This window comes from Jatropha curcas, chromosome 4 (genome assembly GCF_041381405.1).
Source record: "Jatropha curcas cultivar XTBG-Jc1 chromosome 4, XTBG_Jcur_1.0, whole genome shotgun sequence".
Lineage (NCBI taxonomy): Eukaryota > Viridiplantae > Streptophyta > Magnoliopsida > Malpighiales > Euphorbiaceae > Jatropha > Jatropha curcas.
In genome coordinates, this window is record NC_143154.1 from 25,834,832 (window position 1) to 25,858,221 (window position 23,390).

Below are 23,390 nucleotides of genomic sequence, written 5' to 3' on the forward strand. Positions count from 1 at the left end.
GTCAGAAATTAAATTATGAAAGTTACGTGAAAGATGTTAGGTCCATAGCTAATGTTTTGCACTACGATATCACTAGTCATAGTGATGTAATTAAATTAATAGCTTAATGTTAAAATACATAAATTCACATCTCCAAAGACAAATCGCTTGACATTTCAAAATTTTGCAATGATTTGTTTTTTTATTCATAAGGAGAGATTAATAAGATGGACAACTTCCATCGTTAACTCATTAGATTGATGAAAACTTTTATAATAAAAGACTGAAATTAATTAATTTTTCATAATTGAGTTATTATTTATCCGATTTATCTATTTAGTGCATATAATATACCAACATTTTGCACATTACAACATAATTCAATAGTAAATATATATATAATCTAAAAAGAGGTCTAAATTTAAATCGTATTTCATGACCGTAAAAGTGGCGACATCTATATAAGATCGGGAGTTTTCTAATTTGCAGTCCATGAGCATAAAAATCTAAGCACACAAAGAAAAGTTTTCAATTCTAAAAACAAATAAAGAAAAACAAAAGTATCCGACAACCAAGAAAAGATGCCAACAAAAATCAAAACCTTCTCTCTATATCTAATGTTTTTATTACTCCATAGGATCTATTGCAAAATTCTGGAATAAAAGCCAATTTGGTTATTGAATTCGTTTAACAGGATTAAAAATGCAGATTTGACCTTTTGAATCAATTTAACTTTTAAACTTGTATAAAATAATTAAAAAGATTTGATTTCACTCTTTAGACCAATTTAACTTCTGAATTTATTTAAAATTATTAAAAAAACTATATTTGATATTTTGAGTCAATTTAACCTCAAATCATTCATTGTACTTATAATGTGAAATCATTATGATTTGAAAAAAAAAAAAATCATATTTGGCATTTTGAGTCAATTTAACTTGTAATTTTTTATTTTACTTATAATGTGAAAACCATTATATAGACATTTATTAAAACTGTAATTGGGATCGAGCTGATTAATTTATTAAAAAAAATTAATTAATTATAAAATATAGAAAAATGATATATGAAGTATATTGTATCTCTCTTTACCTTGATTGATAGTTTTGAGTTTATAAATTTGTATTAATTTGAACATTTTAAAATTACCTTCCATCAATGGATTACTGCTTATGAAATCTATGCATTTTCATATTGAATAAACTAAAGTTATAATGCATGTTTATAAATTTATTATATTAGAAGAAATGATATTTTTATGAATTTTAAATTTATATTCATAAGTATTGGAAAAATTTAATTTGAGTGTTCTTAGTGTAGGACAAAAAGAGTTAAAAAGTCAATCATGTTAAATTTAAATCAATTATTAATTTATAAAAATCAAAACAAGTTCAATAGTTAAATTGACTTAAAAAGTGAAATCAAATTTTTTTAATCATTTTATATAAGTTCAAAGGCTAAATTAGCACAAAAAATCAAATATAATATTTTTTATCCTGTTAAATAAATTCAGAAATCAAATTCACATTTAATCAAAAATTATTTATTCACTACTAGCATAGCGCCCGAAAGTTCAAATAATTAACCCACCCTATAATAATTAATAATTGATATATCTATAAAAGTACTTATGGAGAGGAAGAATATAAAAATTGATAATAAAAAGATATGGTTAAATTTAATAATGATAATTACATTATATTTTAATTGGTTAAAAATAGAATAAAAATTATTATTTTAAAATTTTTTAATTTACTCGACCATATTAATTACTATTTAACTTCAAATTATGATGTATATTTTAAGGAATACAATTTGATTAACAATCTTAAAGGTATAGTTCTTTGTTTAAAGTAAATATATATATTTGTTTATGGCGGAATTTTTTTTAAGAAAAAAATAAAAATTTCATTAAAAAGAAACTTAATATAAATATGAAATATAGATATGAATTAACAAGTTCTTATATTTTTTTGTATAAAAAACCTATATAAGCCACTTATACTACTAATAAAAAATTTTAGCTTCATTTGAGAGATTAAATCGAGTTGACAGAGTAATAAATTCTGTACTATCAACGATAAACACACTCGACTTGGTGGCAATTTACAAGCACTATTTAACTCAATGGTCTTTCAACAAATTTGATTTGATAACTTTCAAAATTCTTCGATCTACTTAAAAGTAAATGGTAACAATAATCTCAAAAAAAAAAACATTAAACAAAATTCAAAATCTATCAAAATAGATAGATTTAAGAACATGTCTCAAAATCTATTTCAACAAATAGATGGAGTTATTTACTCCAAATCTAATCATATTAATATACTAATCCGGCTTTGAGTCAGGTAGGTCCACGAAGGCGTAAATTACTTTTTACTGAGTATTAAAAAGTACTCAATATTCTAGTTAAAGAAAAAAGAATCATTGATATCCTATTTCACTATTTGGTAATAACATGCTTAGATTTTTAATATCACACCATAATTATTATAAATAAATATTTTTTGACATGAATTATTATAAATAAATATTTTTCCAAACTTAAATATTTTATCACTGCGTTCAGTTAAATTTCACAGTTTTTGACTTTTTACAAAATTTAAGAAAATGATTAAATTAATTCAATTTTAAAAAAGGTAAAAGAAAATTACTATTTAGTCTTTGAGTTTTGATCAAATTAATAGACTCAGTCCATGTGTTTTGGACAAATTAGTATGACATCCCTAACCTACGGTTTGTCCAATAAATTAGTCCTTCTGTCTATTTAAGCGAGAATTTCTGTTAAAATTGTGAAAAAAATAAGAGAGATGTGAGAGAATAGTTTTAAAATCACGTCTCATGCCCTTATTAACCTAATACATTTGTTGTTTTATGGACCCAGATCCTTTCATTTACTTCCCGAATTCAAAATTCTACTCTCTAACAAATTTTCTTCCTTTTTTAAATCTTAAACAAGGAGAGCTGTATCCATCACAGGAACCAGCGCAGTCCTTGAAGACAACCGCTGCGCCGCCACTTCTAACGTCGAGATTTGCTATCGTTCCCCTTCCTCTGCTGAACTTCTGGAGACGGGTGCCTCGGCCGGCACTAGCATTGCTGCTGCCTCTACTTCCCCCACCCACTCCGACCACCATCTATTCTAGCAATTGCCGTCTGAGAAAATGAAGCGCCTGCTGTCTCAACATGAGCTTTTGTTTGAAAAGATCCATCGGTTATGCAGGATTCTGTACATCAGAACTTCCTTTTACCACTAACTTCTCTTGATTAACCTTTGGATCTACAGTGCCATTTTTTTGTCCGATGATGCTGAGCTCCTGTTGGATTAGAAGGCCCGTTTGGTGGAGTTATGCTCCCAACGACACGACCATACTTAGATGGCAAAGGCTTCCCATTGCTTAGTGCTGTGCACCTCAAGCAGTGCCATTCACCACCTCTTAGAAGTATGAATTTGGTTTAGGTTCATTGATATGAATAAAATTTTAATTTGCAATATTTATTATTTTAAATAAAAATTTTCAATTATTTTTATTAATTTAATTTCTTTCGTAAATTCAATTAATTGAAAGATTAAGCAGCTTTTATTCAATCTTTAATCATTAAAATAAACATTAATTATTTAAAAATTAATAAAAGAATAATTTAATTAAATCCTTTCTCACAAGCATCACAATGGAGAAGTTTCCACGTCATTGACAGTAACCTTGCACATTTGGCAAGTCAATGGCTTACTCATATATTCCCTTGAAGGTGGAGTCCACGTGGGATGTTCAGGAAGTTTTGGTTTCAATAACTTCTAAACAATTTTAGCAAATATCACTGTGGGTTTAAGAACGGCGTGGGTTCAACGTACTTCACGCCTTACATTTGACTGAAAACGGTGCGTATTTTATGTGAGGGTATTATCGACTTTTTAAGTGATTTTGACGGAAAAAATAAATAAAATAGATGGAAGGACTAATATGTTAGATGGAGGATATTATAATAATTTATCCAAAACACGTGAACAAGTTTATTAATTTCGTCAAAACTCAGGAACTAAATAATAATTTTTGAAAAACCAAGATAATTGAAATAAAGTTTATTGCATATATGTAAACAATCGTAAAATTGTAATAGAATAATTAAAACTACTTTAATAGTATCATCTAAATGGAACAAAAAAATAAATAAAAAATAAAAACTATCAAATTTAACAAAATAGTGTGAGTATTTCATGATTTATAATTAATATAATTAGATTTTCAATATCAAAATTATTATGCAAACATACTATGCTTAGATTTTCAATATCTCATTAGAAGTATTATAATTAGAAATAAATATTAAACTTAGATATTTTACTACTTTAATGATGTGTAATTAATATGATTAGATTTTCAATATCAAAGGTCATTATGTATAATTAATATGCTTAGATTTTCAATATCACAACTATTATAGATAAACACTCCCTCATCACTAATTCGATTTCATAGGAATTAAGAAAAATTAGTCATTTTAGCTATAAATGTAATTTTAGAATATTTCCACTTCCTAAACTATGTTTTTTTGGTACCTCTACTAAGTAAGCATTAATTATTTAAAGAACTAATAAAATGGTAATTTAATTAATTTTACAATTGTTTTTTTACTAGAATTTAGATTATTCAATGATTTTCCCAATTGTTTTACCTTGAAAAACATTTGAGGTGGTGTTATTTTCAAACTTAATTAAATATCTCAAAATTAAGCAATAACAATTTTTTAAAAATTAGATAAAGCTTAAGCACTATGAGGAGAAAATGAATATTTTAACATATAATAATAGATTATTAGGAATATCATATGATTGTATTTGTATTTCTAAATTGGGTTTAATTGTAAAAGAATATCAATTTAGGATTTAATTGAAAATTTTCATTTCTGCAACCGAATCAGTTGTTATTGCTCAGCTTGTATGTCAACTTCTAGTTGACGTGTAACACATGCACAATAGTAGTACGAGTGAAATGTAAAGTGTAATTATTTATTAAACAAAATAATAAAATAAAATTTCTCTCTCTTTTCAATTTCCTTTCTTCTCGACCGTTATCATCTCTTCTTTCTTCTCCCATTTTCTCTTACTTTGCCATAAGCCAAATTGTTAGGAATATCTAAACATGAATACAATTTATAAATTTTAGGTTATTAAAATACAAAAAAAAAAAGAAAAAAAAATCTGCCGGAAAATAAATCTTTTCATATGTACTAAATATAAATTATAAATTATAAATCACAAAACACAAATCTACAACAACAAAGCAAATTGTGTGGGTCTCCATATACAGGATACTCTTTTAAATGCTATGTGGTAGTTATTAAAATATCAAATTGGATTAGGTATATAAATTTTTTTATTTTATATGTGAAAAGTTAACAACTTTGGATTTTTTTTTTTCTATTTGCAAGATTTTTTTTTTAATGTGGCTTTTATAAATTAGTCTTTTCATTTATTGGAAAGGTTAACGGTCGAAAAAATATTTTTATTTTTCTTTTTTCGTTTTTATACATGTGAATACAATATAAAGAGTGTCAACACATTATGTTAATCATTCTATTCATTTTTTTTATACAAAATATCATTTATTATTTATTATTTTAAGGTAATTTTTCAGCGAAATTTAAAAGAAGTATATTTTTCTCTATAAATACCCTTAAAAGCTCTAAGTTGGTACTAAACCTAACAACTCGATCATTATCATGGCTTCCAGAAAATTTTCCTTCTTTTCATTCACTCTTATTGTCCTAATTTTTTTCCTTTCTTGTTCAGATTTAGCCTACTCATTTAACAAAAAATTACCACCATTTCAATTCCTCAAACGTCTTCAAGGTTGCCACAAGGGAGATAAGATCAAAGGCATCCAAGAGCTCAAAGAGTATCTCAAATATTTTGGTTACTTGAGATACAAGAACAGAGCTCATGCTAATGATGATTACTTTGACGATGTTTTAGAGTCTGCCATTAAAATGTATCAGCAGAATTACCGTTTGAAGACTACTGGATCTTTAACCTCTGAGACAGTGTCAAAGATGATGATGCCTCGATGTGGGGTTGCAGACCTCACCAATGGCACCATTAAAAAAAGCTCTAACGCTTATCATACTTCTGGGTATACCTTCTTTCCTGGGAACCCTAAATGGCCAGCTTCTAAATATGCACTCACTTACGAGCTTCGTTATGACACCCCGCCTCACCTAATACCTCCTCTCCAGAATGCTTTTCAAGCATGGGCTAACGTTACGCCCTTCACATTTTCTCCCTTCCATGGCCGTGGAAATCCAGATATAACGATTGGTCTTTACAAAGGTGATCATGGAGATGGGTACCCTTTTGATGCATTTGGTGCCATTGCTGCTCATTCTTGGCCTCCACAGGATGGAAGGCTACATTTTAATTCGTATGGGAGATTTTGTATCGGTGCATTTCCAAATTTATATGATTTTGGGACAGTTGCCTCGCATGAAATAGGGCACCTTCTTGGACTTGGACATAGCCGTGACGAAGAGGCTATTATGTATCCAGTTGCTCCTTTCGGACGGGTCAAGGGTATACATCAATATGATATTGAAGGCGTTCGAGCTTTATATGAATTTTAATAATATTTTCTGTTTCTATTATTATTAAATAAGACGTGAGAAATAAATTGCCGTTGTGTAGTAATATTTTGTATTTCTATGGCTATAAAAAGGCTATATGATGGTAAAATAAAGTACTATTGATTGAATTAAATTGTCGAATGGTTTCATTACATATGTAAACTTTAATATCTAAGTAAGAAAAATAGTATCCAAAAAAAAAAAAAAAAAAAAAAATCAATCTGCTGATTTTTGAGTCCAAAAAAAAAGAAAGCTTAGATATTGGGCTGATTTTGTTTTGGGCTTTGGCTGTGACTTCTATATGGGCTTTTCCTTGCTTCTTGCACTCGTACACAAATTTTTCTGATTTTTCAATTTTTTCCTCGTTCAATATTTGACATTGAGAGCAAATTGGCAATATGAGGGGCAATTGGCATGCATTTAAGAGAAGAAAATTAATTATAATTATTCTACTTATATATAAGATTTTCTTTTAGAAAAAAAGAAATAGATATTAGAATTTGTATTTTTTTAAAAAAAAAAACTTATATGCTATGAGATAATTAGATAAGAACTCTATTTTTATGATTTAGGGCCCATTTGGTTTACCTATTATAATTGATAACAGTTGTTGATAGTTAATAGTTGTAACTAATGAATATTGGTGTTCGATAAAATTTTGGTATCGATTATTGTTAAATATAAAATGATCATTATTGTTTTTATATATTTTGTTTTATAATGTATATTTAAAAAAATTAAAGTGAATATATTATTTTCTATTTTAATGTGTTATATAAATTAAATATACTATTAATCTTTAAAATAATATTTAATAAAAAATTTATTATTTAAATAATTATATATAAAATGATAAAAAATATTACTTTGAAAAAAAATATTAATAGTTTTTTTATGAGATTAATGAAGTTCAAATATAATATAAATATAAATCAACTATCAACTCATATGAAAAAACTTCAAATCCAATGGAATTACTAGCGACTTGAGATTTCTATTAATTGTTATATATGAACTAATTATATTAAACCTTCTCATAACGAGTAATACATATTTTTTTAGTGATTTACTTGCTTTTATTTCTTTGTTAATACAGTTTATCTTGTCAAAATCTAAAACTTCAAAACAATGTATTTGCATCCATGATACTCTCATTATTGTTGTCATATATTGAAACATAGTTAATTTGTGGAAAATGCAAAATTGATGTTCTAATGGAATATAATTATTAATTAATGTTTCTAGATATATAGTTTAACTAGTGGTCTTCTCGAGTTTTGCTTGCGAATATTATATAAAGTTTACAAATAACAATGTGCTTTTATTATAATTAATAATTATTTTCAAAAATCTAAATATCTAATATATTATACTTACTAATATAAAAAAAATAAAATAAAAAATAATTTTTTTCCCGAATTCTTGTAAAAGGATCAATATATTGAAACATGCATATATAAATCAAGTTTATAATTAAGTTTAAAATTTCTAATTTTTATAAATATTTTAATAGATTTAAAATAATCTTTTTAAATACCAATTATTGAATTCATTTTAAATAAATAATCTAGAATTCGGACATAAATCCAATAAATATTAAAAATTAAAAAAAAAACCATCGAAGTTTGCTATGATTTAGAATTGGTTGAGAAGTATTGTTATCTCCTCTTATAAAACAAAACATAAACATTAATTTTGTCATTAAATATTTCTCTATTTCAGAGATAATGACATTAAAAAATGAATTTTAATTTTAATTTCATTAAAAAAGCCACAAGAAAAATAAATTTTATGATTTAGGTGGCATCGTGCTGAACAAAAATAAACACTTAATTATAATAATAATAAATAAAATATTTTTATATGGATTAGATACTCTAATAGCTATGAAATAATTTATTTCAAATCACAAAATCATACCATAGTTGATAATCGCAAACTGAATACATTCTATAATTCAATCACCATTATCACATTGATCAAGCTTACATCAATAAAATGCCATGAAAATAGTTTTATATTATTTACAAAGAACTAATTTCTTTTTGTTGAAAGTATAATTTATTTTCTTTAAGGTTTTATTTACATTGAAATCGATATCTAGACAAATTCCATAACAATGGAAAAAAGAAAATAGATAGAATAAATATTAGTGATATTGTTAATTAATTTTGAAACAAAAGTAAAAGTTTTTAAAACATTAATGATATTATGAATTTAATTAATTATTTAAAAATTGAAATATTATCAATGATATTAAATAAGTTTTCTATTAATTATATTTAAAATAATTTTTAAAAATATAAAAATTATTTCCAACTCAATAGATTAACATTTGCCACATAAGCATTTTAATACTCTAGAATTGTACCACACAAGCTTTTATGCCTTAACTTTCATATATTTATATAGATAGATAGAGAAATAAATGTAGTGAGCTTTGAATGTATAACAAGCAAAGGTAGCGTATCTAATCGAAGGGTGATAAAGTTTGTGTAGCTTATGCTTCAAATTGCAACAAATGATCTTTTTAAGGGCAAAGACAGCCCTTAAATACAGGGAACATATTGCCAAAAAGAAGAACATACACTTCCAACTCCAACCAATGGTCTTCATGCCTTTTCCAATGAATACTAAAAAATATATATATATATATCAGTTCTTATATTTGAAAAATGTTTGTGAACTTTTAGAAATTTGTGAACTTTTTAAGGTATGGGATTCTATTCGGCTCCTTGTCTTTTATCGTTGTATAATTGAAGGTTATGCTACCATTTCAACTTGGATAGTGCTGTGTTGCTTCTTCTTCTTCTTCTTCTTCTTCTTTAATGAATTTTGTTTATATTTAAAACTTTGACTGGACCATGAAATAATCACAGAAGAGGAATTTTGTAACCATGTTTTAGTTTTGTCATTATTATAAAGTTTAAATTCCAAACTGGCTTTCTTTAAATCATTATAACTGTGGGTATTAGACATAATTAAAACCATGTTTTTAGAAAACAAATACTAACTTTAAAAAAAGATATCCACACTAGTGATACTATTGCATTTTTTGAGCATTATGATATTCCTATCCAATACAAAATAAATAGTTAAATTTTATATATATCACTGCGTTAGTACTTGATAATATTAATTATATGAGGCAAATATTTACTCATCTCACATCTCACATCTCTCTTTTCTCTCTAGTTTCTAACCTTAATTTTAGTTTGGGGCTATCGCTGTTTAGCTCCTACCTCCTACTTTCTACTATCTCTTTCCCTTTATTTATTTATTTTTTGCTTTTAATCTTCTTTTCCTTCAATAACTCAGATTCGTTTTTCCTAAAACAAAAACAAATCTGTCTTTTTGTTTTGTTATGGTTGGTTGTCTCTATATTTAGAGTTTTTCTTGTTCATTCTTTGCGAGGGTTTATTATTAAATAAAATTATGATATATGATTTTATTTAGTTGGAGACTTTAGATTTTGATTTGCATGTGTAGATCTTCAATCGGTGGAGTTTGGTAATGCGACCTATTCCTCCATTGATGCTATCGACGCATAGCGGGGGAAACTCATCTGCATTCGTCATATGTTGCAAATTATTGAAAAAACAATCCAGTTATGGAAGATCCAGAGGAGTTATTATTTTGACGTTCAAATCAATTAATGGAGTAGTTGCTGTTATGAAAGATTTATATCTTTTGTCAAGGTAACTCTAAACGGAAAGATATAATATTATATTTTTTAATTTTAATTTCATTATTCAAAAAGATATGAATTTTTTTTATTTCGTTAGAAGATCTGCGAACTCTACTAGTCAGTAAAGTTCTATATCTAATTTATATTTTTATTTGTAATTCTTGACATTACTATTAATGAATTGCATTTTTAAAAAATAATCTGAGGTAAATAGTCTCTTTCTATCGCAGGATAAACATTAGATCGGTAAATAATTTTGATTTGACATTAAATTAGGAAATTGTTTATCTTTAGACACCAAAATAAAAAAAACATAATTACAATCTAACTTTGTATGAAATGACGATCATCATTTAAACCTCCAAATTTGGCAAATGTGAGACTACACTAATAATGACCAAAATGTAAATATAACCTCAAAAAAAAAAAAAAAAAAAAAAGAACTGTATTTCAATAATTGAGAAGATATACAAGTACATATAATTACAGAACATCCCTGAGCTTTAACACATGGAAGCTGCAGTTCAGACAGTCTTTATATTATAAATTATTAACTCTCTCATATCTCTGTCTTCTGCTTGTCCTCATGATCTATAACACACCGTCAATGCTTCTACCCCACTCTCACTAATTCATCAATTCAAATTTAAAAATTTCTATAACTAAATTCATAATTAATCCCATTCAATAGTTTCTCAATATAAATGTTTTGCGTTATACATAAATAATAACACAGGGCTTCATTTAATGAAACGTATTGTAATCAAATGTGTTTCTAATATAATAATTATAGTACGTTAATAATATGATCAAATGCATTTTTAATATAATATTTATTATAAAAATACATCTAATTATATTACATCTAATTATATTACATTCAATTAAGAATTAAAACAAGGATTTTGAGCTCTAATATACTTGGTGTGAATTTGATGCGAGATTTAATTTTATTATATATGATGAGCATGCTTGGCATTTGATGCCATTATGATACGAAGCTATGATCATATGCTAGGCACGTGGGTGTCTTATGTTAGGGCGGACGCGCTCTATATGTTATGAAAAGGTTGGCGACCTAAGGCCATTATGAATAAGTTATGAAAACCTATCTGCTTCTCTTTCTCCTAAGTGTATGCGAGCCCTTAGAAAATATTTTTAAGGCACTTAAATGAATAAGATTATATTATTTCAGTAAACCTTAGTTTGGAAATAAATGATTATGTTCTCAAATTAATTTTCAAAGCATGATATTTCGATACATGGTTTTAAAATAAATAGTATGTGTATTGGTATAATAAATGTCCAAGTAATGAATTTATGATTTGGAAGAATTAAATTATTTATGTTATTAATTATAAGTTTATTTGATATTTCTTTTGCTATAAATGTAAATGTATGTTCTTTTGATGAAAATTTATATTTTAAGTGCAACATTGGTAAATTTTATACTCAGCGCGTTGATTTTTATCACGCGCAGGTTGAAGTCCGTGGTTGCTACTTGAAGATCAGAAGAGTAGCTTTAGATCAGAAGCGACTGTTTTAGTAGTGGTAGAATTAGTTTGATGTACTTAGAATCATGACATGTATAATTATTATATTTTCGGAGATTATGTTATTTGAATTATAACTTAAGCATGTAATGATAAATTAGTTTGGTGTATATATTTGGAGAACTATAACGCCCTAATTTTTCTGTGTCTAAAATAATAGTTTTACCGGTCTGTGAATAGTACCACCGGTCCGGGAGTCAGTATTATTTTGGTCCAGAAAAATTACTATCTATGTTTCATATTTTATTTAATATTTTTGGAGTATGCATACATGATTTTTATGGGTAGAAAATAAGTAATGAATCTTTTTGGAAAATTTAGATAATTAGTGAATAGTGAATTATGGTGTTATATTAAGTAAGGAAATTTGAGGAATTATTTTTAAGGATTAAATTTGAGAATTTTATGGAGATAAATAATATTTTGAAGGAATTTACTTGGAGATTATTTGTAGCCATTAGATGAGATTACTTAACTTAATCCTAGCCATCCAATTAGGAGAAAAGACTAAAATACCCTTGTTGCTTTATATAAGTCAACCATCAATTATTGTGCACCCATTTTTCTTTCTTCTTCTTTTCCCTTACACGTCTCCTCCTCCTCCTCCTCCTCCTTCTTCTTCTTCTTCTTCTTCATTTTCTTCAATTCTTCCTTACTAAACACATCAAATTCACCCCAACCAACTTGATTTAAGTTATTAATCCTAGATATTAAAGCTTGGGAAGTGATTTTTGGTGAATTATTTCAAGAAATTTGGAGATTCTCTACTTGAGCCAAAGGTTGGAGAAACCTCTACCATGGAGTAAAGGCAAAGTTAGAGCTTAGAAATCTTTAATTTAAGCTTGCTAAAGCTTATTTTTAAGGTTAGTGTTCATAAACACACTTACCTTACTCAAATTTTTGATTTTGTGCCTTTATGCTCTTATGTGGATATTTTGGGATTTTGTATGAAATGATTGATTTGTTGAATTTTGGTTGCAATTACATGCTCTTGGGTGATATGTGATGAGTATTTATGTTGTGGTAGACATTTCTACCTTGTATCTTTGTTGTTCATGTTCCTTTCATGGTTAAAGTAAGCTGAATTTGAGAAAAACGGGTTATTGAGTGAGATTAAGGACCATTTTTCGATCCTTTCTAGTTTCCATTTGTGTCTGAGTCCTTCATAACAGTTGTAGGTCTATCTCTTAGCTTTCCAACCCATCCTCTTGTGTCCAATTTGGAGATATATAGCTCAACTTATGGCTGAAACACCCAAACTGACTGTGTTATGACGGGCCACATGCATCACTGAATTGATTGCCCATTTTGACCACTATAATGGAAAGATTATGTTCTGAATTCTTCATGAGAGTTGTTTTCCTGTGTCTTGAGACTTCTCTGGTTTTGGATTGAATTAATTTGAGTGTTTGGTTAAGGAGTAATTCAATAAACATTGGACTTGGTTCTGCTGAATCAGGTCTGGACTGTTGGTCTGTGTTCCTAGCTTTTGTTTGCTACCTTGCATATTGATCTGGGCTATGATCCCTTCATAACATTTGTAGCATTTTGTCTTAGCTTTCTAATGAATCTGATTTCGTTCCATTTGGAGACCTATAACTCAAGTTATGTCTTAAAAACCCTACAAAGGTCAAGGTTATATTAGTGCTGGAAATTTCCTATGCCTTGAATCATGGGTTTATTTGGATCAATGTATGTATGAATCATGTGTGATGAGGTTCTCTTGATTATTTGTATGTTTGAGGATTTATTTGACAAAAATAAGATATAATTTTGAAAATTGTTATTGTGGATATGTTTAAATGGACATAAATGGGAAAAATTGTTAGAAATTTTGAGATAAAGTGTGGAATTAGTTTAGATAATGCATGATGAGGATAGAAATGGATACCTTGGTGCATAAGAGTTATGTTAGTATGCTTGGTTGGAGAAGGAAATTCCTCCCCTTGGTTTTCATTAAGACGCCAAACCACTCTAGGGTGGTAAGACTTACTTAATTATTATTTTTTGTATGGTATGCTATCTATACATCTATGACATAAGTATAATTATTTTGATAACTTTCATATGTTTAGAGTTTAAAAAAAAAATGGGTATTTAAGATGTATGCGCTTTGAATTTTGAATAAGGAAAGTATGATTTTATATGATAAGAAGTTTCTTATAATAAATTTCATTATGACTTCAAGAACGTTTTAAAAAAAAAGGAATTTATAAGAAATTTCCTATATTAAGTAATTATGTTTAAGTATGAAGTTTTCATGAGTCACGTAAGTTCAAAAGTAAGCTTACATGTATGATTTCATATGATAAGAAATTTTCTATGTTAATTTTCATTAGTTACTTGTGTTCTAAAGTAAGCTTACATTATGAATTTAAGAAGACTAAAGAATAAGACAAGTTTTATGAGAAGTATTATGAATTAAGAATTAAAACAAGGATTTTGAGCTCTAATATACTTGGTGTGAATTTGATGCGAGATTTGATTTTATTATGTATGATGAGCATGCTCGGCATTTGATGCCATTATGATACGAAGCTATGATCATATGCTAGGCACGTGGGTGTCTTATGTTAGGGCGGACACGCTCTATATGTTATGAAAAGGTTGGCGACCTAAGGCTATTATGAATAAGTTATGAAAACCTATCTGCTTCTCTTTCTCCTAAGTGTATGCGAGCCCTTGGAAAATATTTTTAAGGCACTTAAATGAATAAGATTATATTATTTCAGTAAACCTTAGTTTGGAAATAAATGATTATGTTCTCAAATTAATTTTCAAAGCATGATATTTCGATACATGGTTTTAAAATAAATAGTATGTGTATTGGTATAATAAATGTCCAAGTAATGAATTTATGATTTGGAAGAATTAAATTATTTATGTTATTAATTATAAGTTTATTTGATATTTCTTTTGCTATAAATGTAAATGTATGTTCTTTTGATAAAAATTTATATTTTAAGTGCAACATTGGTAAGTTTGTCATTTATGAGCACCACTGAGTTTTATACTCAGCGCGTTGATTTTTATCACGCGCAGGTTGAAGTCCGTGGTTGCTACTTGAAGATCAGAAGAGTAGCTTTAGACCAGAAGCGACTATTTTAGTAGTGGTAGAATTAGTTTGATGTACTTAAGAATCATGACATGTATAATTATTATATTTTCGGAGATTATGTTATTTGAATTATAACTTAAGCATGTAATGATAAATTAGTTTGGTGTATATATTTGGAGATAAGCATGAGATTTTATTTAATGTTTGGATATAAAATATGTTTAAGATAGTTGGTATGATTAAGAACATAAAGACTTGATATATATATAAAATGAATGCATTTAATTAATGATCATTAAAATGCTATTGAGGGTTTCTATAGTTATGAAAGTATAGAAGTGTTGTTGTGTTGCTATGGTGATTACTGGAGTTTGCTGGGGGTTTAGAGTTTAAAAATTGGGAGTGTTTTGTATTCACATGTTTGGCGAACTCGATTTTTAAAAGGAAACTCTTGCAGTTTTGCTGTAGGATTTTTCCTAAATTGTTTTCATAAGTTATATATATATATTTCAAAAACAAATTGAAAAAAATTACTCGCTAAACTTGTCAATACTTAATCACTTCTAATTCATAATCTGATTGTATGATTTATATGTTATGTTAGGACGGTGTCTCCGGCACCGAATGTGGCATCCGCCGTCGGGTCTCTTGGAGCTGGGCGGCGGGTGTTACAGATCAATAAATAATTTTGATTTTACATTAAATTAGGAAATAGTTTATCTTTAGACACCAAAATCAAAAAACATAATTACAATCTAACTTTGTATGAAATGACGATCATCATTTAAACCTCCAAATTTGGCAAATGTGAGAGTACACTAATAACTTGTTTCTCCTCTTGTAAGTACAATCTTATCTGAATATTGACAAAAAGAAACAAGAAAATGCCTCTAGCACACTTCAAAAATTCAACTCTCCATGCTTATAAAAATGCTCTAGACATCTAAAATTCCAAGAATATTACATTATATATATGCATCACCATTTTCAGATAAGCCTTTCTTGAATAGCTTTATTGTATTCTTTGAATAACCTTCCTTTGATTTTAATTTGATTAGTTGAATTTGAATTTGTGTAATTACTCAGTTGTTTTTTACACTTGATGGAACAGTTTAAGAAATGGATAGAAGAGCTATTGATGATAGAAGAAGAATTGGGACAGTGAAGGCAGCCATTAATATGTACGGAGAAAGAATTCTTGAAGGTAATTCTTCGTTGAAGAAACCCCAAATTGATTTACCTGAGGTATGATATGTTAAACACTTTTTTTTTTGGTTGTTCTATCAAATAAATAGTTAAATTTATGGTATTTTGTTTGTAAATTATTTAAGTTTATGCAGCTTAGTTGATGGTATTGTTTGTAAATTATGTGTTCTGGAATTGATTTATAGAATTCTTCTTCAAGAGCTAAAGAATTGCATAAGGCAAAGAGAGAGATGGTTAGATATAAAGAGAGTAGAAGGGTGGCAGAATCAGTCACAGCTCAGGCAGAAACTGAGCTTTCAAAGGCTAAAAAGACAGTTAAAGATCTTGCTTTACAAATTGAGGAATCAAATTCCAAGGCAAAAGCAAAGATGAGAGATATGTGTTAGATTTCTGGCATTTCAGTTCCAGCATACTGTTAATATTTTTCTGTTATTTTTTTTTTTTTACAGCATCAAATGGTGGAGTTAGTGGCTTAAGTTAGTGGCTGTTTTTTAGCTCTTAGTTGCAGATTTTTTATTCAGTTTTTATCCACCTTATGAGTGGCTTCTAAATAGGAAGTTTGTTATTTCCATTCTTGTATAAATTCTGCAATATTCTTCAATGAAATATATGCTGGAATTCTCTATCAATCTCATAAGATTTAATCTGTAAATTCTCCACTGTAGTTTGTTTTAACAGTGGTATCAGAGCAGTTTATCTTACGGGACCAAACTACAACCAAAGTTTTTTTAATCCAAAACTCCAAATGGCATCCAGCAGCCAATCTTTAAACCCGCCTATCATCTTAACTGGTCAAAATTATCACATTTGGTCAGTGAAGATGCAAGCTTTCTTGGAAGCCTTTGATCTCTGGGAATCTGTAACAGAGGATAAACCAATTCCTTCTCTACCAGCAAACCCCACCTTAGCACAAATCAAATCCAACAGTGAAGAAAAAGCAAAGAAATCTAGAGCCAAGTCAGTTATTCAAAATTCAGTAGCAGATTCTGTGTTCTACAGAATTATGGCTTGCAAAACTGCAAAGGAGGCTTGGGACAGGTTGAAGGAAGAATACCAAGGCAGTGATAGAACACGTCAAATGCAAGTTTTGAACTTGAAAAGGGAATTTGAGTCGTTGAACATGTTGGAGGATGAAACAATCAGTAAGTATGCCGATCGAATTTCTTTGATTGTTAATAACATAAGATTGCTTGGTGAAGATTTCTCAGATACAAGAATTGTGGAGAAAGTTCTTGTGACTCTTCCAGAGAGGTTTGAATCCAAGATTTCTTCTCTTGAAGAGTCCAAGGACCTAAGTACGATTTCATTAGGTGAACTAATGAGTGCACTTCAAGCGCAAGAGCAAAGAAGGAATATGAGGCAGGAGAGATTCACTGAAGGAGCTTTCTCTATGCAAAAGCAAAACTCTTATAAGGGGAAACATCATCCCAACCAGAAAAATAAGGGCAAGCACGATGGTGGAAATTGCAGTGAAGGGTCAAAGAAACTGTTTCCTTCTTGCAAACACTGCAAAAAAACAACACATCTTGAGAAATATTGCTGGTGGAGACCTGATGCTGTATGTGGCAGTTGTAAGCAGATTGGGCATGTTTCCAAAGTTTGCAAATCCAAAAACAAAGGCTCAAAACCTTCTCAAGCTCAAATGGCAGACGAAAATAATGCACATGAGGAGCAACTTTTTGCAGTTTCTTGCTTCTCAATGAATGACTTCTCTGATGCATGGCTTATCGACAGTGGCTGCACTCATCACTTGTGCAATGATGCAGAGATGTTCAGGACTCTTGATGATACCTACAAATCCAAAGTAAAGGTGGGAAATGGAGAATTCCTAGAAGTCAAAGGAAGAGGATTAGTGGCTGTCTTAACAAAATCAGGTATCAAAACCATTCCAGATGTTTTGTACATACCTGAAATTAGCCAAAATTTGCTAAGTGTTGGGCAAATGCTTGAAAAAAATTATTCACTTCTTTTTAAGGATGACAAATGCATTGTTTTTGATCCTTCTGGAGTTGAATTATTTAGTGTGAACATGAAAAATAGAAGTTTTGTGGTAAATTGGGAGAAAGCATCTGAGAAAGCTTACACAAGTGCTTCACATTCAATTACAAACTTATGGCATAAAAGGCTGGGACATTTCAATCAAAGAACAATTGCTGAAATGAACAAGAAGGGTCTGGTGGAAGATATGCCTGAAATTTCCTATGATACTCAAGTTTGTGAGATCTGTCAGCAAGGGAAGCAATCGAAGCTACCATTTCAAACAAATCAGGCATGGAGAGCAAATCAAAAACTTCAACTCGTCCACACTGATGTGTGTGGTCCGATGACAACCAAGTCCTTGAGTGGTAACAATTATTTTCTCCTATTTATTGACGACTGCACCAGGATGTGTTGGGTTTATTTCATTAAACTCAAAAGTGAAGTCTTTGATGTGTTTAAACAATTTAAAGCTTTAGTAGAGAATCAATGTAATCTTAAAATTAAAGCTTTAAGGTCTGACAATGGTGGAGAATATACTTCTCGCCAGTTTGCTGAATTTTGTAAAAGTGCAGGCATTGAACATCAATTGACTGTACCTTACACTCCGCAACAAAATGGGGTGTCTGAAAGGAAGAATAGGACAGTAATGGAGATGGCCAGGTGTCTTTTAATTGAGAAACACATGCCAAACCAATTCTGGGCAGAGGCAGTCAATACATCTGTCTATTTATTAAATAGACTTCCCACAAAAGCTTTGCAAGACAAGACTCCTTATGAAGCTTGGTATGACCACAAGCCAACAGTACATCATATCAGAATCTTTGGGTGTATATGTTATTATCAAGTCTCTGAATCAAAAAGAAGCAAGCTAGACAACAGGGCTGAAAAAGGCATTTTCATGGGCTATGGTTCATCGTGTAAAGGGTACAGAATTTTCTGCTTGAAAACTGAAAAAATAATTTTGAGCAGAGATGTAAAGTTTGATGAGGCTGCTGTTTGGTGTTGGGAGAATCAAAAGGATACTCAAGCTAATCTCTTTCCAAAAGAGCAACCTCAACTTGTAGCAGATGATTTGGTGGATGACTTACCGGTGAGAGGTACAAAGTCCTTAGAGGACGTTTATGAAAGGTGTAGCTTAGTTGTCAATGAACCAACAAGCTACGATGAAGCACAAGAATTTCAAGCATGGAGGAGAGCTATGCAAGCTGAATTAGAAATGATCAACAAGAATGAGACATGGCAGCTAGTTGATAGGCCAGCAAATCGCAAGGTGATTGGTGTAAAGTGGGTCTTTAAGACCAAATTTAATTCTGATGGTTCAGTTTGTAAGCATAAAGCCAGATTGGTGGTGAAGGGATATGCACAGCAATATGGGGTGGATTACCAAGAAACTTTTGCTCCAGTAGCAAGGTATGACACAATCAAACTCCTTCTTGCTTTTGCTGCTCACAATTCATGGCAAATTCACCAACTTGATGTCAAATCAGCATTTCTGAATGGGTTTCTCAATGAAGAGATTTTTGTAGAGCAACCTGATGGTTTTTTAATTCCTGGTAAAGAGGATCAAGTTTATCTTCTAAAGAAAGCTTTGTATGGCTTAAAACAAGCTCCAAGAGCTTGGTATGAAAGGATGGACAATCATCTCATGCAACTTGGCTTTAGCAGAAGTCAAAGTGAAGCTACCTTGTATGTAAGAAATACAGATGATGAGTGTTTAGTTGTTTCAATTTATGTTGATGACATGCTTGTGACAGGTAGCAAACTTGAACTCATTCAAAAGTTCAAGAATGAAATGGAGAAAGTCTTTGAGATGACTGATCTTGGAATCATGAAATACTTTCTTGGGATGGAGGTGCTGCAAACTAATGATGGTTTTTTTATAAGTCAGCAGAAATACATTTCTGATATTTTATACAGGTTTAAAATGCAAGATTGCAAACCTGTAAGCACTCCAATTTCTACTGGTTTAAAGCTAGGCAAGGATGAAAATGCTGAAAAAGTAGATGCAAGCCTCTATAGAAGTTTAATTGGTAGTCTTCTGTACCTTACAGCTAGCAGACCTGACATTCTATTTGCTATAAGTTTGCTCTCTAGGTTCATGCATTCACCTAGGGAAACCCACTTTACAGCTGCCAAAAGGGTGTTAAGGTATATAAAAGGAACCAGCACATTTGGGATGTTCTTTGCAGCAGTTGCAGGGGAGAATTTGAAGTTGGTTGGTTACTGTGACAGCGATTGGGGTGGCTGTATTGAAGACTCAAGAAGCACTTCTGGATACTTATTTTCATTGGGCACAAGTTTTTTCAGTTGGAGCTCAAAAAAACAAGAAACTACAGCTCAATCAACAGCAGAAGCAGAGTACATTGCTGCTGCCTCTGCTGTAAACCAGGCTATTTGGCTAAGGAAGATGCTAAAAGATTTGCAGTGTGAGCAGACAGAAGCTACAAAGATCATGTGTGATAATATTTCAGCAGTTTCAATCTCCAAAAACCCAGTGTTTCATGGTCGAACGAAGCATATCAAAATTAAGTTTCATTTTATCAGAGAAGTTCAACAATCTAACGAAGTGCTACTTGTACATTGCTCATCTGAAAATCAGCTTGCAGACATTTTTACCAAGGCCATTCCTAAGGAGAGATTTGAAGACTTGAGACAAAGAATTGGTGTTTGTCACCGAAATGCCATGGAGGAGTGTTAGATTTCTGGCATTTCAGTTCCAGCATACTGTTAATATTTTTCTGTTATTTTTTTTTTTTTACAGCATCAAATGGTGGAGTTAGTGGCTTAAGTTAGTGGCTGTTTTTTAGCTCTTAGTTGCAGATTTTTTATTCAGTTTTTATCCACCTTATGAGTGGCTTCTAAATAGGAAGTTTGTTATTTCCATTCTTGTATAAATTCTGCAGTATTCTTCAATGAAATATATGCTGGAATTCTCTATCAATCTCATAAGATTTAATCTGTAAATTCTCCACTGTAGTTTGTTTTAACAATATGGAAAGGCTAAAGAAGTCCAGTAAGCGCGAAGAAAAGAGTTCAGGTTTTGGGAGTTCAGAGAGTAATAAATATGCAGAAATGATGAGAGAAATAGAATGTGTGAAGCAAGAATTGAGTAAACTTAAACTTGATATGGCTTATGTTTTAGAAGTGAAAATGCAAGCCGAGAAGGAAATCGAAGTCTCAAATTCTAAATGAGGGACTAATTTGAAATCTGTGGAAGCAATTAGAAAGGAGATTGAGGAGGTAAATGAGGAGCAAGTGCTTGTTGAGTTAGCGCGGATTGAGGCATTGAAGGAGTCTGGAGAAATTGAGGTTCAAAGAGAGAAGGAAGGAAGTGAATTCTCACATGCAATGGAGGAAAATAGAAAGAAAATGAAGGATGATGTTGAGGAAATTGATCGCTCGAATGATGTTGAGTCTAAATTGGCTGTTACATTTTCTGATGTGAATGTGTTCCAGAATGAACTAAAGCTTGTTAAAGAAATAGAAAAAAAGGTACTGAGCAATGACAGTTTGAAGCATTCAGGAGGTAGTTTTCGAAAAAGCGACCAATTGGAGGAGTTGCCTTCTTTGAATTCGATAACAGAAGAGTTGGAAGAGGCAAAGAAAGAATTGACTTCAATTAAACAAGAGGGCTTTCAGTTCATGGCTTCAATGGATATAATACGGAGTGAGCTCAAGCATGTTACAGGAGAAACTGTGCAGTTAAAGAAAATGGAACATAAAGCAGATTTAACCTTTCAGAATCTAAATTCAAAGCTTCTTAGAGCGAAAACCAAGCTAGAAGCCGCAACTGCAGCTGAGGAAAAGACTAAAGCAATTGTATCCAATCTCTCTCTCACTCTTGAACAGTTGAAAACGGAAACAGAAGTGGCAAAGAAAGAGAATGAGCTTATTAGTGCAGAAACTGCAAATATCAAAGCAGAAATTCAGAAAACTGTCTCTGAAATAGACTCAACTGAAGAAAGATTGCAGGCTGCAATGCAAGAACTTGAGGCAGTCAAAGCATCAGAATCTTTAGCTCTTGAGAATCTGCAAAATCTTATAGCAAATACAATGAGAGCTAGAGCTTCTTCTTCTCAACAAAGTTCCTCAATTACTATCTCAAAGTTTGAGTACAAGTACTTAACCGGAAGAGCAGTTAAGGCTGAAGAAATTGCAGATAAAAAGGTTGCAGCAGCTCAAGCATGGGTAGAATCACTGAAAGCTAATGAAAAGGAAATATTGATGAAAATCGAACTAGCTCACAAAGAAATCCAAGAAACTAGAACCGAGGAAGAGCAGCAGGTGTATAGAACTGAGAGGTCACTTTCTGCAAAAAGAGTAGTAGAAGGAGAAATAAGAAACTGGAGACAAAAACGAGAGAAAAACTCACTAGCGGATAACTTGGCACAACCATTGAGGAGAAAATCCATGAAAAGTAATGGCAATGCTACTCCAAGAAAGTCCATGAAAGGCAATGGTAATTGGACTCCATCGAAACGTGGCAAGGTTCGAAACTCTTCTTCTCCAGCTGGTCGAATCACACCCGGATCAACTTCTTTCATAATCAGGAAAAAGAAAAAAGTGATGCCAAATCTAGCCAAGTTTTTTAGTGGCAAGAGAATTGGCAAGACACATGAGATGCTTGAACAGACTTGAGAGCTTAAATATGCTTAATGTTTAAGCTCCTTATCATTGTTTCGGTTAATAATACTAAAAGGAAAATTTCTGCTCACATTGAAGATTGGATGCTGGAAGTTTCAATTGATGTTTTCTGTAATTGGTGCTTATCTTCCAAGTTTCATCATTTCATTTTTTCGCTGTCAGTCTTACCTTTGGTTTGGGTTTGATAGGGCCCTTGCAATAAAATTACAAGAATAATTAGGCAGTAGAAAAATAAAAATTATGACACATAGAAATTTACGTGGTTCACCCTAATAATTTAGGGCTACGTCCATGGTACTCAAATTGTTTTTCAAAAACACCCAAAAATAATTTTCTCATTAATTTTTCTCTCCCCTAATTATAAAAAATCCTTCTCAAAACTAGATATCACTCTCAATAATTTTTTTTTTCTCTCTACTGTGTGTTGAGATGAAGCGTACAAACCCCGTTTCTCTCACCCAACTTTTTTTTTTCTTTTCAAAAGAGTGTGGGTCCCACTTGAGTGGGAACACCGCCACCAAAGCGTGTGGGTCCCACTTGAGTGGGCACGGACCTAATAGAGTTTAAGGGTTTTGAGGCAATCCTGTATGGCATAAAAACGAGTCATTTTTTTTTTTAAATATTTTTGTGGACATGAAAAGATGAACTAGCCATTTCATTACAC

General features: G+C 30.4%; 2 protein-coding genes across 2 annotated transcripts; both read left to right on the forward strand.

The window, feature by feature from the left end:
• The first annotated feature begins 5,663 nt into the window (after positions 1-5,663).
• LOC105638760 (metalloendoproteinase 5-MMP) lies at positions 5,664-6,749 on the forward strand. The gene has a single exon (XM_012222619.4). The coding sequence runs from the start codon at positions 5,701-5,703 to the stop codon at positions 6,595-6,597; it is 897 nt and encodes a 298-aa protein (XP_012078009.1). The 5' UTR covers positions 5,664-5,700; the 3' UTR covers positions 6,598-6,749.
• Positions 6,750-12,385: 5,636 nt separating this feature from the next.
• Positions 12,386-22,793, forward strand: LOC105638796 (protein PLASTID MOVEMENT IMPAIRED 2). Its single transcript, XM_089720276.1, is given in 4 exon segments — positions 12,386-12,701; positions 16,008-16,141; positions 16,288-16,483; positions 21,060-22,793. Coding segments are annotated over 3 exon segments (1,983 nt in total). The 5' UTR covers positions 12,386-12,701; positions 16,008-16,015; the 3' UTR covers positions 22,721-22,793.
• The last annotated feature ends 597 nt before the right edge of the window (positions 22,794-23,390 follow it).

Excerpts from the sequence above, each read along its gene's own strand:
- LOC105638760 (XM_012222619.4), top strand. The coding sequence starts at position 5,701 with ATGGCTTCCAGAAAATTTTCCTTCTTTTCATTCACTCTTATTGTCCTA.